This window comes from Coregonus lavaretus (assembly GCF_964263955.1).
Source record: "Coregonus lavaretus genome assembly, chromosome: 9".
Taxonomy (NCBI): domain Eukaryota; kingdom Metazoa; phylum Chordata; class Actinopteri; order Salmoniformes; family Salmonidae; genus Coregonus; species Coregonus lavaretus.
Window position 1 is genome coordinate 7128002 of NC_139996.1, and position 23628 is coordinate 7151629.

General features: G+C 44.1%; 2 protein-coding genes across 3 annotated transcripts; both read right to left on the minus strand.

The window, feature by feature from the left end:
- Positions 1–583: 583 nt before the first annotated feature.
- Positions 584–14288, minus strand: LOC311135106 (uncharacterized protein). 2 transcript variants are annotated; one of them, XM_084168983.1, is made up of 8 exons: positions 14148–14288; positions 7486–9511; positions 5439–5535; positions 5035–5215; positions 3998–4081; positions 3414–3484; positions 1846–1978; positions 584–1692 (listed from the first exon to the last, which is right to left on the minus strand). In XM_084168983.1, the coding sequence occupies exons 1-8, from the start codon at positions 14220–14222 to the stop codon at positions 1633–1635; spliced, it is 2727 nt and encodes a 908-aa protein (XP_084025109.1). In that variant the 5' UTR covers positions 14223–14288; the 3' UTR covers positions 584–1632. The 2 variants fall into 2 exon arrangements, with proteins under 2 accessions (XP_084025109.1, XP_084025110.1); XM_084168984.1 differs by having other exon boundaries at positions 584–1754.
- Positions 14289–14373: 85 nt separating this feature from the next.
- Positions 14374–23606, minus strand: LOC311135127 (UDP-xylose and UDP-N-acetylglucosamine transporter). Its single transcript, XM_084169022.1, has 10 exons — positions 23191–23606; positions 22852–22965; positions 22564–22666; positions 22388–22437; positions 21806–21887; positions 21500–21560; positions 20288–20397; positions 19506–19581; positions 16398–16473; positions 14374–15997 (listed from the first exon to the last, which is right to left on the minus strand). The coding sequence occupies exons 1-10, from the start codon at positions 23265–23267 to the stop codon at positions 15745–15747; spliced, it is 1002 nt and encodes a 333-aa protein (XP_084025148.1). The 5' UTR covers positions 23268–23606; the 3' UTR covers positions 14374–15744.
- Positions 23607–23628: the final 22 nt, after the last annotated feature.

Here is a 23628-nt window from a genome sequence, read left to right on the forward strand (position 1 = left end):
CAGGTGTCTGTCTCCCCGCCATGCAGATGAAGCGAGGAAGGTTCGTTCCGTGCGCTCGCTTTGACCGATGTTTTTGTGGTCCGTTGCGCACTTTGCTTTTCCGTATATATACTGTCATTGTACCCATGTGATAATGTGCGTCTTCTCTCTGTGGAAACTTAAGGGAACTCCGAAGTGGTCAAGTAGAAATCCGACATGCAACAGGTAGGTAGGCCTACAGTTAAGTATGTACCCGGATCGCCCGATCTCCGCATGCTGCAGTATTCCAAAAAGGTGCGCAATCAAATGGCCAAAACAGGAGCGCAGTAGACTATACGCAGAGTGATAGGTATCACAAGACGATACATTTCCACACACGTAGGCTACACTGGATGTGATAAAGTTAAAACAATAACCGTTTAAAGAGTAACCTTTTGGGTATGTCGTTTACTTGTTAAACTCTCTAAGTGCGCAATTCGAACCTATTCTAATCTATTGAAAGCATGTCCACAGGTGGGCAGTGCTATTTAAATAAAGCGAACATTCTATTTCCAATAATCATTCTAATAGCTTAACCGATATAAATTCCAATCTGAAGGCTGACTGGGGTTTCACAACAATTTATTGAGATCAGAAGAACTCCCGTTCACACCCTCCATGAAAAATGTGCCAAATTTGTCTTGGTTTGGTCTGTGGCGACCAAGTGTGAGCGTCTGTCCCAAATGACACACTATGCACTACTTTTGCACTAGTTTTGGCCAGAGCCCTATGGACCCTATAGTCTAAAGTAGTGCACTTCATAGGGTATAGGATGTCATTTGGGACGAACATCAGTTTCCACCCCCATATCTGTTTGTATGTTATAACAATAAACATTACATTATTTTTTTGCATTGGCAACATTTGTGTTTTGATAGGACATTAAGGCATAGGTGCAGATTAACTCAACAAACAAACAATGCACAATATATTTCACAACTAGGCCATTCCATTATGTTTCATACTGCTGTCAATGGCAAAACCTTAATTCCAATATTTCCATTGGTGGATATATATGATGCATTTTATGTCCAGTCAGGGATTAGATGTGTCGCATTTCCTGTTCCATTTCCTGTCATAGTGTAGTCATGGTAACAATGTCCATTTTCGGTCATAGTGTAGTGTATATGTTGCATTTCCTGTCAGTGTAGTCATGGTAACAATGTCAATTTTCGGTCATAGTGTAGTGTATATGTTGCATTTCCTGTCAGTGTAGTCATGGTAACAATGTCAATTTTCATTCATAGTGTAGTGTATGTGTTGCATTTCCTGTTCCATTTCCTGTCATAGTGTAGTCATGGTAACAATGTCCATTTTCGGTCATAGTGTAGTCATGGTAACAATGTCCATTTCCTGTCATAGTGTAGTGCTAGTAGCACTGTCCATTTGTGTAACCCAATAACCATATTGTGCGCTTTCTTCACTTTCGGACCCAATCTCTCACACCATTTGACATCAGTACCAGCTAAGACAGTACCAGTCTCTAGCCTTTACTGGGTCACAACATGGTCTCATCATTCTACCTCTGACCCTCTCGGGGGGTTAATACAGATACCATGGATGGGAGGAAGGGATGGTGGAGCAGGAGTGTCTCCAGCTGTGGTGGTCATGGCCTCAGAACAGTTCAACTGGCTTTGGTGTGTCTTGATGGCTGATGGCGTCCGGCTCCTGTCCCTATGGTTAAACAGTAACGCCATTGGTGAAAAATGACTATTTTAACCTCCAGTGCGCTTAGTCTGAAAAACAAAGAAGAAGAAAGGACTAAAATTTCAGCTCACAAGCTGCGTGTGTGTGTGTTAGAGAAAGAAATAAAGATGTGTGTGAGACCTTGTGGTTGTCCACACACTGCATGTATAGGTTGGCGATGCCAGAGCAGGCGAGGGTCTGTCCAGTGTTCTCCCTATAGCACTTCAGGATCCGACTCTGCAGGTCACCGCACACTGGCTTGATGTCAACACGCCTGGGAACAGAGAGATGACACACACATCCTACTGTACCATCTTCTGCCCAGTCAAGACAGTTCACAGAAAGATAGTTTTTGTCAAACAGAATGTGTTCTCAATAACCTACCTGGTTAAATAGTAAAGGTAAGAAAAACCTTATTAGCCTATGGCCCAGTGTGATGATTAGCAATGAGGGGGAAAAAATAGATAGTTACATATTGCAATATGATTTTTGGATGATATTATAAATCGATACTTGACTCCAAGTATTGATTTTTATTTTATTTTTTGTTAGGTAGCATTAGCTAGCGGTAGTCAGCTGTCGGCTGTACCTCCGACAAAACGCTGGTCTTTGTCATCCTATAGCTTGTTCTCCATCTTCTTTTTAAATAGTAATCCAACATGTTTTTAGCACTTTTATTTCCATGACTGATCAAAACTAATGCTGTCATGCTCTCTTGCAGACTTTTGTGAGCAATATGTAGGGCTGTGACTGGCCAGTCAAATTACCATGGTAATAACCGTTCTAATAATTTATATAAAATAAAATAAACAGATGCACATTTTCTCCTTTCCTCCACTCCTGACTGCATGTGATGCCATATAAATATAATGAATAGAACGGGTGTCCGAATTCAAGTCAATGATGGCATAATGGGTGGACTGGCGGCCATTGCGAGTGTACCAATAGGAGCAAAGAAGGAAGTAAAAGCAGGAAGTGTACCCATCAATATGTGCTGTGATTTGTTGATTCAACTCAACTGACATTTAAAAAAATACATTCCATTGCATGAGCCACATCAGTTAAAATCATTTGAATTAACATTCTCCATTACCATGGAAATTATTGCATCACAATACCAGACAGTCATTGAACCCATGAGTTTACCAGTCAAATTGCCAGGGTTAGAGTTTCCAAGCCCATTCTATTCATCGTTTACTACAACACCTTGCTTGGTTCAGCAAGGGGCAACACAGTTTCATTACATTGTTAAGAGTCCATGTTATTGCAGAAACGGACTCAACCGCACGAATGCCCGGCCGTCCGGTCTTCAGTCAGCTGTTTGTTCGGTTATAACCGTTATTTTATTTTAATGTCAGTCTTCATCCATAACCGTCGGTTACACGGTTATTGTGCCAGCCCTAGCAATGTTTGGAACATCAAATTGCAATACAAATAGAATCGTGAAAATTGCAATACAAATCGTATGGGCACCTAAGTAAATAAAATAAAAATAATATGCCATTTAGCAGACGCTTTTATCCAAAGCGACTTACAGTCATGAGTGCATACATTTTTGTGTATGGGTGGTCCCGGGGATCGAACCCACTACCTTGGCGTTACAAGCGCCGTGCTCTACCAGCTGAGCTACAGAGGACCACTAAGTATAGTAATAAAATCGTATTGTGAGGTCCCTGGTAATTCCCAGCCCTAATAACGATGATACTCACTTGAAGGTGTTGTGAACGTCCTCTTTGCCCTTCTTGAAGTTCTCTGTGGTGACTTTGAAGAACTGAGCACTCTTAACGAGGGGAACAACACATGGCACATCAACACAACAGCTGCTGGACTGTTGACAAGCTGTAGGACACTGGTATGACTGTGCCAACTGAGCTGTCATGCATTGTAGGTGGTGTGTCAGTATTAAGATGCAATGCAGCGTGCACAGTAATTTTGACCTGAAGAAGATCCTTTTTGGATCTAAACATTCTCAATAAAGGTGGCATTTGGGAGCATATTCAGTGTGTGGGCCTCTGTTCTTTTCTAGTATTCTTCCTTAGTCCAGCACCTACGTTTTTTAAGGATATTCATATGACCACAAACCTTTCTACAGTGTGTACAGTAATAACACAATATGACAGGAATAACAACAATGACAACGGTGGTAGGCCGTCATTGTAAATAACAATTTGTTCTTAACTGACTTGCCTAGTTAAATAAAAGGTTACATTTTTAAAATAACAGAGGCTATGGCTGTGTGTGACTTGTGTGTGACATTTGTATGTCAGAGAGTGTGTGTGTGTGTGTCATGTACCTTCTCTTCCAGCTTGAAGACCTGTTCCCTGAAGAGTGTGTCTTGTTTCTTCACCTGGTACTCTTTCTCCTCCAGTTTGTGGGCCTGAGGAGGACAGAGAGAAGACCTTTACATAACGGAGCATAAAAGCAATTTCTTCTTTCCTACTAAATGACAGCCTGAGCGAGATGACAATGAAAATCAAATAGAACTAGCTTTTTTAGTTAAAGAAGTGAATAGATAATCTTCAAGGCATGCATGAAGTAAGATCACTCCCTTATCTTACCTTAAGCTCTATCCACTGAAACAAGGTAGCAGAACAACAAGGAAGATGAAGAAAGAGAAGTGAGAAATATGATATTTACAGGTCAAAGGGGAAACCTCCAAGATGCAGCGTCATGCCATCCCCTTTCATAGCAGAGGCAAACGCAACAAACCATCCTTTTGGGATCTGTTCTGAACTCAACTTGCCAGCCTGGCAGTCAGGCTTGAAGACGTAGCTCTGTTCTGAACTGACCAGTGCTCTGTCCACAAATCTGGGTGAGCTGTATGGGCCAGCTGCAGCCAAGCTCATTAGTGGTGGCAGTTGGTTAGGAGCGGTACCTTTGCCTGTTTCCCGGGGCAAATCACCTGGCTCACCCTAAGAGGACACACCAAGATCTCATGCCAACAGAATAGGAGCAATCCAGCATGCCAAACACAAGCAGTCATGCACAAAATATTACCAACATCAGCCAGACCTTTTATGGAAACAGCTAAACACTTACTTGCAAGGCCTTCGCAAGCATTTTAGACAGAATGAAAAGAATGATCAATAAATGCAAATGCTCTATAACATTAGTCATGACCAGACAGAAAGTATACAAAAGGCAAACCTCATACAATATTTCAAAGAACAGAACAGAAAATACCTTTTAGTGAACACAATTAGTGACAATTGGCTAGGTAGTTCTGGTTAAGTTGACAGACCAGTCTGACTGTACTTAGTTAGCATTTCAGGCATTTCTTAAGACTTAGATTCAGACGGACGCGCGCATGCATCCACCACTGCATCTTACGTAGAGCTGGGCCATGAGTCTCTCATCCTCTGTGGTCATGCGTTCCTTGGCGATGGCCGCCATCAGGTTCTCTCCCTGGGCTGCCTTCTCCAGATCCAGGATCTTCTTAACCTCCTCCTGGATCTGGACCTGAGCTATAGCCTGTGCCTGTGCTCTGGCTTGGGCCTTCACCTCATACAACCTGTAGATAGACAGAGAGAGACAGAAGTTCAGGCCTGCCCATGTCCCTAAAAAGGCTATTCCTAGGACCACTTTGAAAACATTCTGGATCGTTTTACCGGACCAAGATTAAGCCTTTTACTAAAAGGCATTGTCAAATGAGATATTCCATTGAGCTTGTGTTTTAGTCCAGGACTAGGCTCAATCTGTGTCTGGGAAACTATGATCTACATTGGTCTCCTCACTGTTTCTCAAACTCCTGCTGCTTCAGTTTCATCTCCTCTTGCAGGCCCTTCGTTAGCTCAGCTTGGATCTGCCTCCTCAGCACTTCTTCATCTAGCACTAAACCAGAAAAGAGGGACACATTTCATGTGAGAGGTTTGTGTAAAATCAACAATGCTCTACTTATCAAATAATCTGAGTTGTCTGAAAGGTCTATATTGAATTCTGAAGTGTATGAGTCAAGCAAAGCACACACTTATGCATCATGATGCAGTTGAAGTCGGAAGCACTTAGGTCGGAATGCACTTAGGTTGGAGTCATTAAAACGTGTTTTTCAACCACTCCACAAATGTCTTGTTAACAAACTATAGTTTTGGCAAGTCTGTTAGGACATCTACTTTGTGCATGACACAAGTAATTTTTCAAACAATTGTTTACAGACAGATTATTTCACTTATAATCCACTGTATCACAATTCCAGTGGGTCAGAAGTTTACATACACTAAGTTGACTGTGCCTTTAAACAGCTTGGAAAATTCCAGAAAATGATGTCATGGCTTTAGAAGCTTCTGATAGGCTAATTGACATCATTTGAGTCAATTGGAGGTGTACCTGTGGATGTATTTCAAGGCCTACCTTCAAACTGAGTGCCTCTTTGCTTGACATAATGGGAAAATCAAAAGCAATCAGTCAAGACCTCAGAAAAGACAATTGTAGACCTCCACAAGTCTGGTTCATCCTTGGGAGCAAACGTCTGAAGGTACCACGTTCACCTGTACAAACAATAGTACGCAAGTATAACCACCATGGGACCACGCAGCCGTCATACCGCTCAGGAAGGAGACGCGTTCTGTCTCCTAGAGATGAACGTACTTTGGTGCGAAAAGTGCAAATCAATCCCAGAACAACAGCAAAGGACCTTGTGAAGATGCTGAAGGAAACAGGTACTAAAGTATCTATATCCACAGTAAAACAAGTCCTATATCGACATAACCTGAAAGGCCGCTCAGCAAGGAAGAAGCCACTGCTCCAAAACCGCCATAAAAAAGCCAGACTACGGTTTGCAACTGCACATGGGGACAAAGATCTTACTTTTTGGAGAAATGTCCTCTGGTCTGATGAAACAAAAATAGAACTGTTTGGCCATAATGACCATCGTTATGTTTGGAGGAAAAAGGGGTATGCTTGCAAGCCGAAGAACACCATCCCAACCATGAAGCTCGGGGGTGGCAGCATCATGCTGTGGGGGTGCTTTGCTGCAGGAGGGACTGGTGCACTTCACAAAATAGATTGCATCATGAGGAAGGAAAATTATGTGGATATATTGAAGCAACATCTCAAGACATCAGTCAGGAAGTTAAAGCTTGGTCGCAAATGGGTCTTCCAAATGGACAATGACCCCAAGCATACTTCCAAAGTTGTGGCAAAATGGCTTAAGGACAACAAAGTAAAGGTATTGGTGTGGCCATCACAAAGCCCTGACCTCAATCCTATAGAAAATTGGTGGGTAGAACAGAAAAAGCGTGTGCGAGCAAGGAGGCCTACAAACCTGACACGGTTACACCAGCTCTGTCAGGAGGAATGGGCCAAAATTCACCCAACTTATTGTGGGAAGCTTGTGGAAGGCTACCCAAAACGTTTGACCCAACAATTTAAAGGCAATGCTACCAAATACTAATTGAGTGTATGTAAACTTCTGACCCACTGGGAATGTGATGAATGAAATAAAAGCTGAAATAAATCATTCTCTCTACTATTATTCTGACATTTCACATTCTTAAAATAAAGTGGTGATCCTAACTGACCTAAGACAGGGAATTTTTACTAGGATTAAATGTCAGGAATTGTGAAAAACTGAGTTTAAATGTATTTGGCTAAAGTGTATCTAAACTTCCGACTTCAACTGTATATCTCTGTCTCCATTTATGTCATTGTTGCATGGGGTGCACATGGTCAACAACAACTATATACGCTTGAATTATTGCAGCCAATAAGGAATACATCATTACTACATTATTACACACCAATAACACAAATCAATACAACTTAGATGAGAGAAAGCAGACTCACCTGCTGGAGGTTGCGGTGGGATCACAGTGGGGGTCACAACGGGAGCCACAATTGGAACAGCCACATCTTCAATGAGGGGGGGTAGTGGAATGCTGACCATAGGTTCTACTGGGGCAGGGAGGGGAGTAGGGGGAGCCATGGGCTCGTCTACATGGGGAGGGAGATCAGCTGGTTTGCTAGCAGGCGATACAGTAGACAGGGTGGCCAGCTCCATGGATGGACAAGGTGCTGGAGGGAGCTCCTCCATGACAGGCTCCATGGATGGACAAGGTGCTGGAGGGAGCTCCTCCATGACAGGCTCCATGGATGGACAAGGTGCTGGAGGGAGCTCCTCCATGACAGGCTCCATGGATGGACAAGGTGCTGGAGGGAGCTCCTCCATGACAGGCTCTGGGATGGGTGCTGGAGGGAGCTCCTCCATGACAGGCTCTGGGATGGGTGCTGGAGGGAGCTCCTCCATGACAGGCTCTGGGATGGGTGCTAGGACTGGGGCAGGTAGGGTCATGACAGGCTCTGGGATAGGTGCTAGGACTGGGGCAGGTAGGGTCATGACAGGCTCTGGGATGGGTGCTAGGACTGGGGCAGGTAGGGTCATGATAGGCTCTGGGATGGGTGCTAGGACTGGGGCAGGTAGGGTCATGACAGGCTCTGGGATAGGTGCTAGGACTGGGGCTACAGGTTTTGCAGCAGGGGGAGGAGTAGAGACATGTTGGGGCTCTACAGGTGGAGGTGTGGGTAGGACAACCTCTTCAACAACAGGTGGTGTCGTATTGGTGACAGGTTCCACAACAGGTGTAGGAAGATCAACTGGTTCAACCACTGGAGGCAAGACTGTAGTTTCAATTACTGAAGGTAGGACTGTAGGTTCAACAGGTGGAGACATGACTACAGGTCCTACAGGTGTAGACAGAACTACAGGTTCTACAAGGGTAGGCAGCACTACAGCTTCCACAGATGTGTGTAGAGGGGTAGCTAGGCACTTGGGTTCAACCACTGGAGGCAGGACTACCGGTTCTGCGAGGGTAGGTGGTGCCACATCCTCAACCACCACTGGAGGCAGGACTACCGGTTCTGCGAGGGTAGGTGGTGCCACATCCTCAACCACCACTGGAGGCAGGACAATAGCTTCAACAGGTGAAGGGGCAGGGGTAGGAGGGTCTACCTGTTCTACAGGGAGATGTAGGACAACAGATTCAACCACTGGAGGCAGCACAATTGGTTCCACAGCTGGAGGAGGGGTAGCTAGAACCACAGGTTTCACAGGTTTAGGTGGTACTACGGGTTCTATAGGGACAAGTGAGATAATAGGTTCAGCCAGTGTCGGCAGAACTACAGGTTCCTCGGGGGTAGGGGTACATAGGAGTAAAGCTACTGGCTCTTCTATTGGTGGAGATGCAGCCAAAGGTAGCACTATAGGTTCTAAAGGCACCAGAGGACGTATGGGTTCTACCGCTTGAGGAAGCACTTCAGTTTCTACAGGTGGAGGTGGAGCAATAGATTCAACAGCTGGAGGTAGGACTATCGGTTCCTTAGGTGGAGGGGGAGGTGTGGGTAGGGCCACAGGTGGAGGGGGAGGTGTGGGTAGGGCCGCAGGTGGAGGGGGAGGTGTGGGTAGGGCCACAGGTGGAGGGGGAGGTGTGGGTAGGGCCACAGGTGGAGGGGGAGGTGTGGGTAGGGCCACAGGTGGAGGGGGAGGTGTGGGTAGGGCTGCAGGTGGAGGGGGAGGTGTGGGTAGGGCTGCAGGTGGAGGGGGAGCAGAGACAAATGTGACAGGAGGAGGTGGAGTGAGCTTTACTGGCTGAACAGGGGGAGACGGAGGTGTTGGTAGGACCGCAGGTGGAGGGGCTGTGGTTGGAGCTGGTTCCAAAGTGGGGGCCAAATGTTCGACTGTGGGGGCCGGCGTGGACAGAGGGACCACAGGTTCTGTCAAGAGCGTGGAAGCAGGTCCATTCTGCTGTGAGCGAGGATGGACCATCTTCTGGGCCTGACGCTCTTCTCTCATTCGATTGATTACTTTATCTGTCAGCTGTCATGGAAAGAAGGAAAAAGGTCAACAACCATCAGGCATAACATGTTTCTAGAACCACAGCACTAGACTGTACTAAAGATAATACAATTCGATTTTTGTGCCATGTAAATCAACTAACACTGATAGCTTTCAATGGAGTAGCACCCCATCATTCATATGAAGAGGAGACGCCGTTACAGAGGTCGATGAACCGGATGCCTGGAGAATAAACTGGATGAGCTCCATTCGAGACTATCCTATCAACGGGACATTAAGAACTAATATCCTGTGTTTCACCAAGTTGTGGCTGAACAAGGACATGGATAATATAGAGTTAGCTGGGTTTCCCGTGCATCAGCAGGACAGAACAGCAGCCTCTGGTAAGATCAGGGGGGGGGGGGGGTGGTGTGTATCTCTTTGTCAACAAAGACTGGTGCGCAATCTCTAATATTAAGGAAGTCTCGAGGCTCTGCTCGCCTGAGTTAGAATACCTCATGATAAGTTGTAGACCATAATATTTACCAAGAGAGATTTCATCTATATTCTTCATAGCTGTCTATTTACCACCACGAACCGATGCTGGCACTAAGACCGCACTCAACGAGCTGTATAAGGACATAAGCAAACAGGAAAATGCTCATCCAGAGGCAGCGCTTCTAGTGGCCAGGGACTTTAATGCAGGAAAACTGCAATCCGTTTGACCACATTTCTACCAGCATGTCACATGTGCAGATACAGGGGGGAAAAAAAACTCTAGATCACCTTTACTCCACACACAGAGATGCGCACAAAGCTCTCCTTCACCCTCCATTTGGTCAATCTGACCATAACTCTATCCTCCTGATTCCTGTTTACAAGCAAAAACTCAAAAGTACCAGTGCGGAAGTGCCAATACGGAAGTGGTCCGATGAAGCGGATTCTAAACTACAGGACTGTTTCACTAGCACAGACTGGAATATGTTCCGGGATTCAGCCGATGGCATTGACGAGTTTAACACATCAGTCACCAGCTTCATTAATAAGTGCATCAACAAAGTCATCCCCATAGTGACCGTACGTACGTACGTACGTACGTACGTACGTACGTACATATCCCAACCAGAAGCCATGGATTACAGGCAACATCTGCACTGATCTAAAGGCTAGAGCTGCTACTTTCAAGGAGCGGGACACTAATCCGGACTCTTATAAGAAATCCCGCTACACCTTCCGACGAACCGTCAAACAGGCAAAGCATCAATACAGGACTAAGATCCAATCCTACTACACCGGCTCTGATGCTCGTCGGTTGTGGCAAAACTTGCAAACTATCACGGATTACAAAGGGAAACCCAGCCGCGAGCTGCCCAGTGACGCGAGCCTACCAGACGAGCTAAATGCCTTATATGCTCGCTTCGAGGCAAGCAACACTGAACCATGCATGAGAGCACCAGCTGTTCCGGACGACTGTGCTTGATCACGCTCGCCGTAGCCGATGTGAGTAAGACCTTTAAACAGGTTCATATTCACAGACAGATTACTAGGACTCAGAGCATGCACTGACCAACTACCTCCCAGTAGCACTCACATCTGTAGCCATGAAATGCTTTGAAAGGCTGGTCATGGCTCACATCAACACCATCCTCGCAGAAACCCTGGACCCACTCCAATTCACATACCGTCCCAACAGATAGCGCAATCTCTATTGCACTCCACAATGCCCTTTCCCACCTGGACAAAATAAAACACCTACATGACCAAAAGTATGTGGACATCTCATTCCAAAATCATGGGCATTAATATGGGGTTGGTCCCCTTTGCTGCTATAACAGCCTCCACTCTTTTGGGAAGGCTTTCCACTAGATGTTGGAACATTGCTGCGGGGACTTGCTTCCATTAAGCCACTAGAGCATTAATGAGGTCGGGCACTGATGTTGGGCGACTAGGCCTGGCTCGCAATCGGCGTTCCAATTCATCCCAAAGGTGTTCGATGAGGTTGAGGTCAGGGCTCTGTGCAGGTCAGTCAAGTTATTCCACATTGATCTAGACAAACCATTTCTGTACGGACCTAGCTTTGTGCACGGGGGCATTGTCATGCTGGAACAGGAAAGGGCCTTCCCCAAACTGTTGCCACAAAGTTGGAAGTACAGAATCGTCTAGAATGTCATTGTATGCTGTAGCGTTAAGATTTCCCTTCACTTGAACTAAGGGGCCTAGCCCGAACCACGAAAAACAGCCCCAGACCATTATTCCTCCTCCACCAAACTTTCCAGTTGGCACTATGCATTCGGGCAGGTTCTCCTGGCATTCGCCAAACCCAGATTCATCCGTCAGACTGCCAGATGGTGAAGCGTGATTCATCACTCCAGAGAACGTGTTTCCACTGCTCCAGAGTCCAATGGCGGCGCACTTTACACCACTACAGCCGACGCTTAGCATTGCGCATGGTGATCTTAGGCTTGTGTGCGGCTGCTCGGCCATGGAAACCCACTTCATGAAGCTCCTGATGTTGCTTCCAGAGGCAGTTTGGAACTCGGTAGTGAGTGTTGCAACTGAGGACAGACGATTTTTACGCGCGCTTCAGCACTCGTTGGTACCGTTCTGTGGGCTTGTGTGTCCTACCACTTCGCGGCTGAGCCATTGTTGCTCCTAGTTGTTTCCACTTCACAATAAGAGCACTTACAGTTGACCGGGGCAGCTCTAGCAGGGCAGAAATTTGACTAAATGACTTGTTGGAAAGGTGGCATCTTATGACGGTGCCACGTTGAAAGTCATTGAGCTCTTCAGTAAGGCCATTCTACTGCCAATGTTTGTCTATGGAGATTGCATGGCTGTGTGCTCGATTTTATACACCTGCCAGCAACGGGTGTGGCTGAAATAGCCGAATCCACTAATTTGAAGTGGCATCCATATACTTTTGTATATATTGTGTATGTGAGAATGCGGTTAATTGACTACAGCTCAGTGTTCAACACCACAGTGCCCTCCAAGCTCATCACTAAGCTAAGAACCCTGGGACGAGCCGCCCCCAGGTGGTGAGGGTAGGCAACAACACATCCGCCATGCTGATCCTCAACATGGGGACCCCTCAGGGGTACGTGCTGTTATGGAAAATTAAAAATGATTCCACCACAGTGCTTAGTCCCCTCCTGTACTCCCTGTTCACCCATGGCTGCGTGGCTACGACAGTGGTAGGCCTGATCACAGACGACAATGAGACAGCCTATAGGGAGTAGGTCAGAGACCTGGCAGTGTGGTGCCAGGACAACAACCTCTCCCTCAACGTGAGCAAGACAAAGGAGCTGATAGTGGACTACAGGAAAAGGAGGGCCGAGCACGCCCCCATTCACATCGACAGGGCTGTAGTGTAGCAGGTCGAGAGCTTCAAGTTCCTTGGTGTCCACATCACTAAGGACCTATCATGGTCCAAACACATCAACACAGTCGTGAAGAGGGTACGACAACGTCTATTCCCCCTCAGGAGGCAGAAAATATTTGGCATCGGACCTCACATCCTCAAAAAGTTATACAGCTGCACCATCGAGAACATCCTGACTGGTTGCGTCACCGCTTGGTATGGCAACTGCTCGGCATCCGACTGCAAGGCGATACAGATGGTAGTGCGTATGGCCCAGTACATTACTGGGGCCGAGCTTCCAGGCGGTGTCAGAGGAAGGCCCTAAAAATTGTCCGACTCCAGCCACCAAAGGCATAGACTGTTCTCTCTGCTACTGCACGGCAAGCGGTACCGGAGCACCAAGTCTGGGACCAAAAGGCTCCTTAACAGCTTCTACCCCCAAGCCATAAGACTGCTGAACAGTTAATCAAATGGTAACCCGGACTATATACATTGACCCCCTTATTTTATAATTTTTTGCACCAACTCTCTTGCACAGGCTCGATGTACACTTACTGGACTCTAACCACACCCACACATATGCTTCTGCTACTCTCTGTTTATCATCTATGCATAGTCACTTTACCCCTACCTACATATTAAGTCCCCTGTGGCTCAGTTGGTAGTGCATGGCGCTTGCAACGCCAGGGTTGTGGGTTCGTTTCCCACGGGGGGCCAGTATGAAAATGTATGCACTCACTAACTGTAAGTCGTTCTGGATAAGAGCGTCTGCTAAATGACTAAAATGTAAATATTACCTCAATTACCTCGACATTAACTCAATTAACTCTGCATTGTTGGTTACGGGCTCCAAAGTAAGCATTTCACGGTAACGTCTACACCTGTTGTATTCTGTGCATGTGACAAATACAATTTGATTTGCAACTACAGTTATACTGCACTGTAACTGCAGGGGGGGCGGACTTTTTCCCAAATGATTAAAGGCCTGGGCAATTTGGGGGGCGTAGCAGCATACTGTGTTCAAATCAAATAGTTGTGCAATGTGTAAAGGCTGGCTGTTTGCCTGCTTATGAAAATACATAGATTTTGATTTTCTTGAAAAGTGAACGTACTGATCAGCCTGTTGGTAGAAGCCTATACATCAATGTTTTTCACGAATTTGGTGCGTTTCAGTATTTTGGCATTATATCGACATTCGACAAAAACTAATGGAACATAACCGTATCATTTCAGTTTAGTGTCGCTAATGACTAAGCGCGCGTAACATTGTTACATGTTTTTGTGTTACAGAAACTTTGTATCTCGTTGCTCACTCACCCTAATGCCCTTCACAAATGTAACGTGGTCGCCTTCGTTTTCATACGATACGTGGCTGCTGCTGTTGCCTCCCATGCTTTCCGTACAGACAGCGTGCCTAAAATGTTATTGAGAAATTTGCAGGTAGGTTTGGTGTAAATCTTGAGCCACAACGTGGGTTTTTGGACCGAGACCACACAGCCCAGTTTAATCTCACAGTTTGGATACAAACACAACGGCAATTGCCTGCCCCCTGAGTTATGTTTATTGGTCATTTCTATTGGCTGAGAAAAGGCGTCTTGAACAAGACCCCTCTCCATTGGTCTCCATTTTCACGGAAACTATGATGTAAGAAGTACAATATGTCCCATTATCAGGGACTCATGCTATGGAAATATACGTACAGAGAAATGTAATGTAAAGAAACTATACAATACAATGCAATTTTAGTAGATAGAGAATGGATGGTGTAATGATTCTAGAATGTAGGAAAATGCCAATAACGCATTTGCACGTTTTTTCACAAAGGTGTTTTTCATGACAAAGTTACTGGTCCTGCCAAGTACTATTTTGATAGGACAAACAGCCTCCTAATGAAATATTCCTAAAATAAAACATGAACAAGTTTCACAATACATTATCATAATACTTTTCACTTGTGTCCCATCAATATCTGTTGATGAATCACTGATGAAGTGGTTTGTCAACTCACTATGTCATTCAATATTTAAAAACCATGTTTATCTGAGGTGTACCGTAATGTTTTGTCCATATAACAGTATAATCATTATTCTGGTGTTCAGTGCATTACCATTGAAGCACATGTTATCATTATATGTCAAATACATGTTGACATACACACATACTATTAACAAACAGCTCAGAATATCCCGACCTCATATTTAGCCAAATAAATACAATTCACCAAACAAACAAAATGAACAGAACAGTAAGGTATCAGTTTTGCAATAGCTTGCCTTATTAGGTCAACAAGGTACTGTAGTGTTAGTCTGTCACAGGAGGTTGGTGGTACCTTAATTGGGGAGGACAGGCTTGTGGTAATGGCTGGAACGGAATAAGTGAAATGGTATGGTATCCATGTGTTTGATGCCTATCCATTTACTCCATTCCAGCTGTTATTATGAGCCGTCCTCCCCTCAGCAGCGTCCACTGTTTGGTGATGTCCTTAAAAATGGGTTAGGTGAGAAGCAACTATTGTTCAAGCAACGAAAACAATAGGAAAAACCTTACTAAAAATACATAATTATGATTCTATTAAAAACGGACGTGGTCCTACTGCGACTGCAGCAGAGAGGGGAAGGGGGTGGGGGGAGCACGCCTACAACAAATACAGTACAGTACACACACACACAGAACTGTGCAGCCAGAGGCACTCTCTTGTGACATTGGCTCTATCTTAATTTATCTTTTCGAGATTCCTCGCATCCTCTCTCCTCTGCTCCTTTTCAGTCATATTGGAAGAGAATGTCTCAGGTCCCTCCCCAGATCTTCTTCTCCAATGCGTTTTGAGAAGGAGGCAAGGAGAAAGGATGCAAGGAATTGAGGAAAGATTAAGTGAAAAAAAAAGAGTCATTGAGTGATACGTCAGTGCTGCGTATCACTCCGCCTTCTTCTCTTTCAGCTCTTCTTTTCCTCTCAGTGCCATGCGGACGCTAGTCCAGACCTCTGTGTAGATCAGGGTGCCCAGGAAGACAACGGCAGTGCCCACCCAGTGCCAGGCGGTGAAGGGGTTCTTGAAGTAGAGAATGGAGATGATGAGGCTGATGAACTTCCTCAGTGTGACCACCAGGGTCACGGTGAGAGAGGCACACTCTGTGGTCAGGATGAACACGCCACGGATACACACGTATCTGAGGAGAAGGTGAAGGACTGCAAGAGGGTGATGATGTTATGTGTTTAATAAAAAATGTATATGCATTTTTTTTGATGGGCTCTTCTACATCCTTGCATGAGTGCTATGTACAATCTTACATTTTTAAGGTGAATGTTCACAGTCTTCTAGTATGCAGAGAGGTCAGCAATAGTGTGTTGTTCTTACAGTTGTATAAAAACAGGTCTCTACACTAATCTTATTAAACTAAGAGTATTGTGGGGGGGAGTGACGTGAGTGACGACACACTTTTCTGAGATTTTTGTCCATGATGTTGTATTTATAATTTGTTACTGCCGATTATGTTTAGTCTTTAGGTCTACCTTAAAAACCAATTCAACAATTGCAACAATACTGTGAAAGTATTATAAAAAGGATACTGTGTGATTACGTTAATCAGTAGGTATAGCCACATCACTGGAACAGCCTGGCCAATCACTGTAATCTCTACAGGAGCTGGAAGACAAATGACATTTAGGCTACAGGACAACAAGACGACAACAAGAGAACAACAAAAGAACAACAAGACGACAACACAAGAACAACAAGAAGACAAGAAGACAACAAGAAGACAACAAGACAACAAGAGGACAATAACTCAATATAAGATTACAAGAAAGACAGACACCAACAGACATAACATGTAAAGTCACTTCTTTACTATTATATACAGTACCAGTCAAACGTTTGGACACACCTACTAATTCAAGGGTTTTTCTTAATTTCTTACTATTTTCTACACTGTAGAATAATAGTGAAGACATCAAAACTATGAAATAACACATATGGAATCATGTAGTAACCAAAAAAAGTGTTAAACAAATCAAGATATCTTTTATATTTGAGATTCTTCAAATAGCCACCCTTTGCCTTGATGACAACTTTGCACACTCTTGGCAACAGTGAAGAGGCAACTCCGGGATGCTGACCTTCTAGGCAGAGTTGCAAAGAAAAAGCCATATCTCAGACTGGCCAATAAAAAGAAAAGATTAAGATGGGCAGTCTGAGATATTACTTTTTCTTTGCAACTCTGCCTAGAAGGTCAGCATCCCGGAGTCGCCTCTTCATTTTACATTTACATTTTAGTCATTTAGCAGACGCTCTTATCCAGAGCGACTTACAGTTAGTACTGTTGACGTTGAGACTGGTGTTTTGCGGGTACTATTTAATGAAGCTGCCAGTTGAGAACCTGTGAGTTGTCTGTTTCTCAAACTAGACACTAATGTATTTGTCCTCTTGCTCAGTTGTGCACCGGGGCCTCCCACTCCTCTTTCTATTCTGGTTAGAGCCAGTTTGCGCTGTTCTGTGAAGGGAGTACTACATAGCGTTGTACGAGATCTTCAGTTTCTTGGCAAGTTCTCGCATGGAATATCCTTCATTTCTCAGAACAAGAATAGACTGACGAGTTTCAGAAGAAAGTTATTTGTTTCTGGCCATTTTGAGCCTGTAATTGAACCCACAATTGCTGATGCTCCAGATACTCAACTAGTCTCAAGAAGGCAAGTTTTATTGCTTCTTTAAATCAGTACAACAGTTTTCAGCTGTTTAAAATGATAAACTTGGATTAGCAAACACAACGTGCCATTGGAACACAGGACTGATGGTTGCTGATAATGGGCCTCTGTACGCTTATGTAGATATTCCATAAAGAAAATCAGCCGTTTCCAGCTACAATAGCCATTTACAACATTAACAATGTCTACACTGTATTTCTGCTCAATTCTATGTTATTTTAATGGACAAAAAAAAAGCTTTTCTTTCGAAAACAGGGACATTTCTAAGTGACCCCAAACTTTTGAACGGTAGTGTGTATACACAGTACACTGAACAAAAGTATAAAACGCAACATGCAACAATTTCAACGATTTAACTGAGTTACAGTTCATATAAGGAAATCAGTCAATTTAAATAAATTCATTCGACCCTAATCTATGGATTTCACATGACTGGGAATACAGATATGCATCTGTTGGTCACAGATACCTTTAAAAAAAGGGTACGGGCGTGGATCAGAAAACCAGTCAGTATCTGGTGTGACCACCATTTGCCTCATGCAGCGCGACATCTCCTTCGCATAGAGTTGATCAGGCTGTTGATTGTGGCTTGTGGAATGTTGTCCCACTCCTCTTCAATGGCTGTGCGAAGTTGCTGGATATTGGCGGGAACTGGAACACGCTGTCGCACACATCGATCCAGAGCATCTCAAACATGCTCAATGGGTGACATGTCTGGTGAGTATGCAGGCTATGGAAGAACTGGGACATTTTCAACTTACAGGAATTGTGTACAGATCCTTGCGACATGGGGCCGTGCATTTTCATGCTGAAATATGAGGTGATGGCCGTGGATGAATGGCACGACAATGGGCCTCAGGATCTCGTCACGCTATCTCTGTGCATTCAAATTGCCATCAATAAAATGCAATTGTGTTCGTTGTCCGTAGCTTATGCTTGCCCATACCATAACCCCACCGCCACCATGGGGCAAACCGCTCGCCCACACGACGCCCGGTACAGTTGAAACCAGGACTCATCCGTGAAGAGCACACTTCTCCAGCGTGCCAGTGGCCATCGAAAGTGAGCATTTGCCCACTGAAGTCAGTTACGACGCCGAACTGCAGTCAGGTCAAGACCCTGGTGAGGACGACGAGCACTCAGATGAGCTTCCCTGAGACGGTTTCTGACAGTTTGTGCAGAAATTATTCAGTTGTGCAAACCCAGTTTCATCAGCTGTCCGGGGGGCTTGATCCCGCAAGTGAAGAAGCCAGATGTGGAGGTCCTGGGCTGGTGTGGTTACATGTGGTCTGCGGTTGTGAGGCCGGTTGGACGTACTGCCAAATTCTCTGGCACAGCTCTGGTGTACATTCCTGCAGTTAGCATTCCAATTACACGCTCCCTCAAAACTTGAGACATCTGTGGCATTGTGTTGTGCTGTGTGACAGAACTGCACATTTTAGAGTGGCCTTTTATTGTCCCCAGCACAAGGTGCACCTGTGTAATGATCATGCTGCTTAATCAGCTTCTTGATATGCCACACCTGTCAGGTGGATGGATTATCTTGGCAAAGGAGAAATGCTCACTAAGAGGGATATAAACAAATTTGTGCACACAATGAGAGAAATAAGCTTTTTGTGCGTATGGAAAATTTCTGGGATCTTTTATTTCAGCTCATAAAACATGGGACCAACACTTTACGTGTTGCATTTATATTTTTGTTCAGTGTAGATTCAACAAAGCGTAAATTACGTCAGTCAGCAAAGACGACAACAACAAACTTAACCTTAGATTATTGAGGTTTGAAGTCCTTTCACTACACTGAACGAGTTGTAAAATTTTGTTAATTTTCCAGGTTTTTCTGAAATCCCAGAGGATTTCTGGAATCATGAAGGAATAAGCAGGAAGAGAATCCTCCAACTGGGATAAAAATACATAAAAAATGAGGATACTTTGACATGTTTCATTCAAATCTTTGACTGTGTTTTAACTCACTGCTTTGACTGAAGAGGACACAATGTTTGTAGATATCTGAGGACAGCAGCAGGAACCCAGGAAGAGGCAAGCAGTGCTGAGAGGGCAACAACAAAACATATTACAATGGCAGAGATTATGGGCCAGTTTCCCAGACACAGATGAAGCCTAGTCTTAAACTAGAAAACATTCTCAATAGAGAATCTCCATTGAAAGTGTTTTTTGGTCCAGGACTAAGCTTCATCTGTGTCCAGGAAACTAAATACACAGAGAATAGACATACATAAAGGTACAGTACAAATCAAGCAATGCAGACAAAACACTGAAAATGCAGCAACTCTTTTTGCAGCAAATGTTAAGGATTAAGCTTTGTACTATTGTATGGTGGAGCATTATGTGAGAGAAGCAAAGCTTTTTAATCTCCATTGCCAGGGGATACATGACAATCACATTTGTTAGTTACTTTGCCTGAAGAAGTGTACGGCATCTGTTAGGTATGAAATGCATTGCATACAGAAGTTTGGGGTTGACACTAGGGCTGTGATGATACCAGCACTGCAATATTTTTTCCATTGTAAAAATGAAAACACGAAGCAGACGAAACTCATTGGTTCTTTAAAATCTTGTTGTATGTAAAATATTGTGTGCTATAGCTTGAAAAAAAATCAATAAATGTGACTCTGGATGACAACATTAGGGCTATTTTCCTAAAGAAGTTAAATCCGCTTTGCGTTTTGTTTCCTTGCCACATTAGTAAAGAGTATCGCGATACTGGTATCATCTCGGCCCTAGTTGACACTCACATTGTAGAAGAGAGCCTCCTTGGAGTGTTTTCCATACTGCTTGTACAGGGTCTCCTGAAATATGCCCATTCTCGCAGACATGAGCAGAGCAAAGGTCAACATGGCGATCCCTAGAATAACAACAAACCTAGGTCAGAAAATCAGGTGGATCATGGTTGAGTTACTGATACCAGAGAGAGCGAGAGAGAGAGAGCGAGAGAGAGAGAGAGAGAGAGAGAGAGCGAGAGAGAGAGAGAGAGAGAGAGAGAGCACATCAGGCTGGGGCTGAGTGGGTTCCATTTATTTTCAAACACTGAAGGAAGTTTGCTTTGTTTAGCTCGACTCCCCAGAGTCAGATGAACTTGTGGATACCATTTTTATGTATCTGCGCTCAGTATGAAGGAAATTAGAGGTTGTTTCACGAACCAATGCCAACTAGTGTTAGCGCAATGCCTGGAAGTCTTCGGGATCAGCTAGCATGTTAAAATGAAATAGGGAATGGGATAGGTAATGCACCAGGGAATGGGATAGGGAATGGGATAGGTCATGCACCAGGGAATGGGATAGGTCATGCACCAGGGAATGGGATAGGGAATGGGATAGGTAATGCACCAGGGAATGGGATAGGTAATGCACCAGGGAATGGGATAGGTAATGCACCAGGGAATGGGATAGGTAATGCACCAGGGAATGGGATAGGTAATGCACCAGGGAATGGGATAGGGAATGCACCAGGGAATGGGATAGGTAATGCACCAGGGAATGGGATAGGGAATGCACCAGGGAATGGGATAGGTAATGCACCAGGGAATGGGATAGGGAATGCACCAGGGAATGGGATAGGGAATGCACCAGGGAATGGGATAGGTAATGCACCAGGGAATGGGATAGGTAATGCACCAGGGAATGGGATAGGTAATGCACCAGGGGCGGAATTCTTGAGATCTGCAGGCGGAAATAGAATTTGTGCAAGTCAAGTCATTTCCCATTGACATGAATGTGTGGTTTATTTATGTAATAGTCAAAGAGTTGTGCATGCTTATCTCAAGCCTTTGTCAACAACAGAAACAATAAGTGGCCAGTTCTCAGTTAAAAGGTAGTCCCAACTTGTCTGGGCTCAGGTAACGATCTCTTTATCAAAAATGTGTCGTCAACAAAGACTTCTGGCTGAGCGGGAGTGATGACTCAGTCAAATCATTGCTATACACACCCAACAGTCCATGGCAAACTTACCTAACAGCCAATGCAGGAAGGCATAAACATCTTGTTCCTCTGAGCCCTCGGCCCCTGTGTTCTGCACAAGGAAAAACAGAGTTCACTAAATAGCACAGCATAACTTATTAAGTTGTTCTGTGTTAAGTTAAAGATCTCACTGTACACCATGAACATGTACTGTAGGTGTGTAACAAAGTGTAGCAACTGTGTAACAATGTTTTTAACAACTCTGCTACAAGACAACTGTGAAGCTGCGACCCACAATGCACATTATATGGAAGAAAAGTGTGTGGTTGAACAGAAACATGTTATTGAGGAACTCACCACTTGTCTGGCGGACATAATGGTGCATATGAAGATACCCAGAGACACCATCGCTATGGAGAGATATTTACTCATTGAATACCTGCAGGGGAAAGATGCAGTACATGGTTTTAGAACCTCCCTATCAGAGTTTGGATAACCAGATGTTTTACTTAAGCTATAAGATCACAATTATAACAGCAGTCTGTGCATGCAAAATAGTGACAAAAGCAGCAACGCATTCCCAGAATGCAACACATAATACAACTGAAGAGCAAACCATTCATCTATCAAAATAATGGTTCTAAGGTGTCTTTTTAGCAACGTGGTCCTCTGTAGCTCAGCTGGTAGAGCACGGCGCTTGTAACGCCAAGGTAGTGGGTTCGATCCCCGGGACCATCCGTACACAAAAAAAAAAATGTATGCACGCATGACTGTAAGTCGCTTTGGATAAAAGCGTCTGCTAAATGGCATATTATTATTATTATTATTATTATTATTATATTATTATTAAACGAGTATAAAGGGTTTGTGACGCGAGAGAGGGGGGGTTGGGGTATATAAAGACTGCCAAGTCAAGAGATATTAGGCAGGGATGTATACCTTTTCTTCAGAATTATTATACCCAGGATCATGTTAGCTATTAATGATCCCTGTGGAGATATAAACACACAAAGCACACAATTAGTCAACCAAGAAGAGGTTTTAGATGGTAATAGGTGGTATGAGGCATCAGATATTAAGTTAAAGTTAAGCTATAAGGAAATTGATATACTTACAGATCTGAAGATCATGTGCAGAGGCATAGCGATATTGAAGTTGAGGGCATAGTTGTTGATCACACTGACAGTGAAGAACATGGTTACCATGATCACATAGTTGCTATAAAGAAGAAATAAACACAAAGGTTGAATTAAAACTGTGCTTCTCATCTCATCCCTGATAGACAGACAAACGGACAGACGGACCAACAGACAGACACGCAGACAGACAGACAACACAATTATAGATAGACAGACAGCTCAATAATTCCATCACTGTAGCTACATTCTCAGACATTAGGCTACCTCATGGGGATGGCTGGTTTCTTTCTTCCAAAGTTCGTCTCGAAGATGAATCCCTCCAATGCAATGAAGGCAAATTGAGCAAAGGTCACAATGTTGCCACATCCTGGGAACTCTCTGGGAGTAGAATATTGCATAAAAGTGTGCATGAATAGCATCAATTATTAGGAAATATGCTAGCCTACATAATAGATTACTGCAATGTAAGCACAACAGCATCTTAGCTATACAACCAAAGAATGCAGAAATACTCTAAAGATTGAACCTAATTTAACCATGGAAGCTAGTAGCCTAGTCTAGTGCAGTCAATAGTTGTTAATGAGTTCAGAGTTGATAACTGACCTTACAAGTAGCTCCAGAAACACAACATTGCTGCAGCACCCAACAAAAACAAGAAGTACTGCAAAAATGGTGTTCATGTTTGTAGTTACCGGTAAAAACCTTGTTGAAAATTAGATAACGTTACTTGTTCAAGAGTATTTCTAACGAGGACATTGTGTAAACACAGATTTCTGCTCGTGATAAAGAAGTTGGTACGCATGGGTGTTGTAGTTTTCGCAAGGATAACCACATTTCCCATAAAGATAGTATTGTTCAAAGAAATGTAAACTGCAGAGAGCCCTGATAGAATGTCAAGCGGCAGTAGCTTAAATATTCACAAATAGATCCCCCATTATCTTCATTTTCTCACATTTTCTACAGCAAAAAACAACAAAATAGCTTCTACGCAGCACTGCGCAGAACTGATTCCCGCGAACGTATCATTTGAGTTTGCGTGAG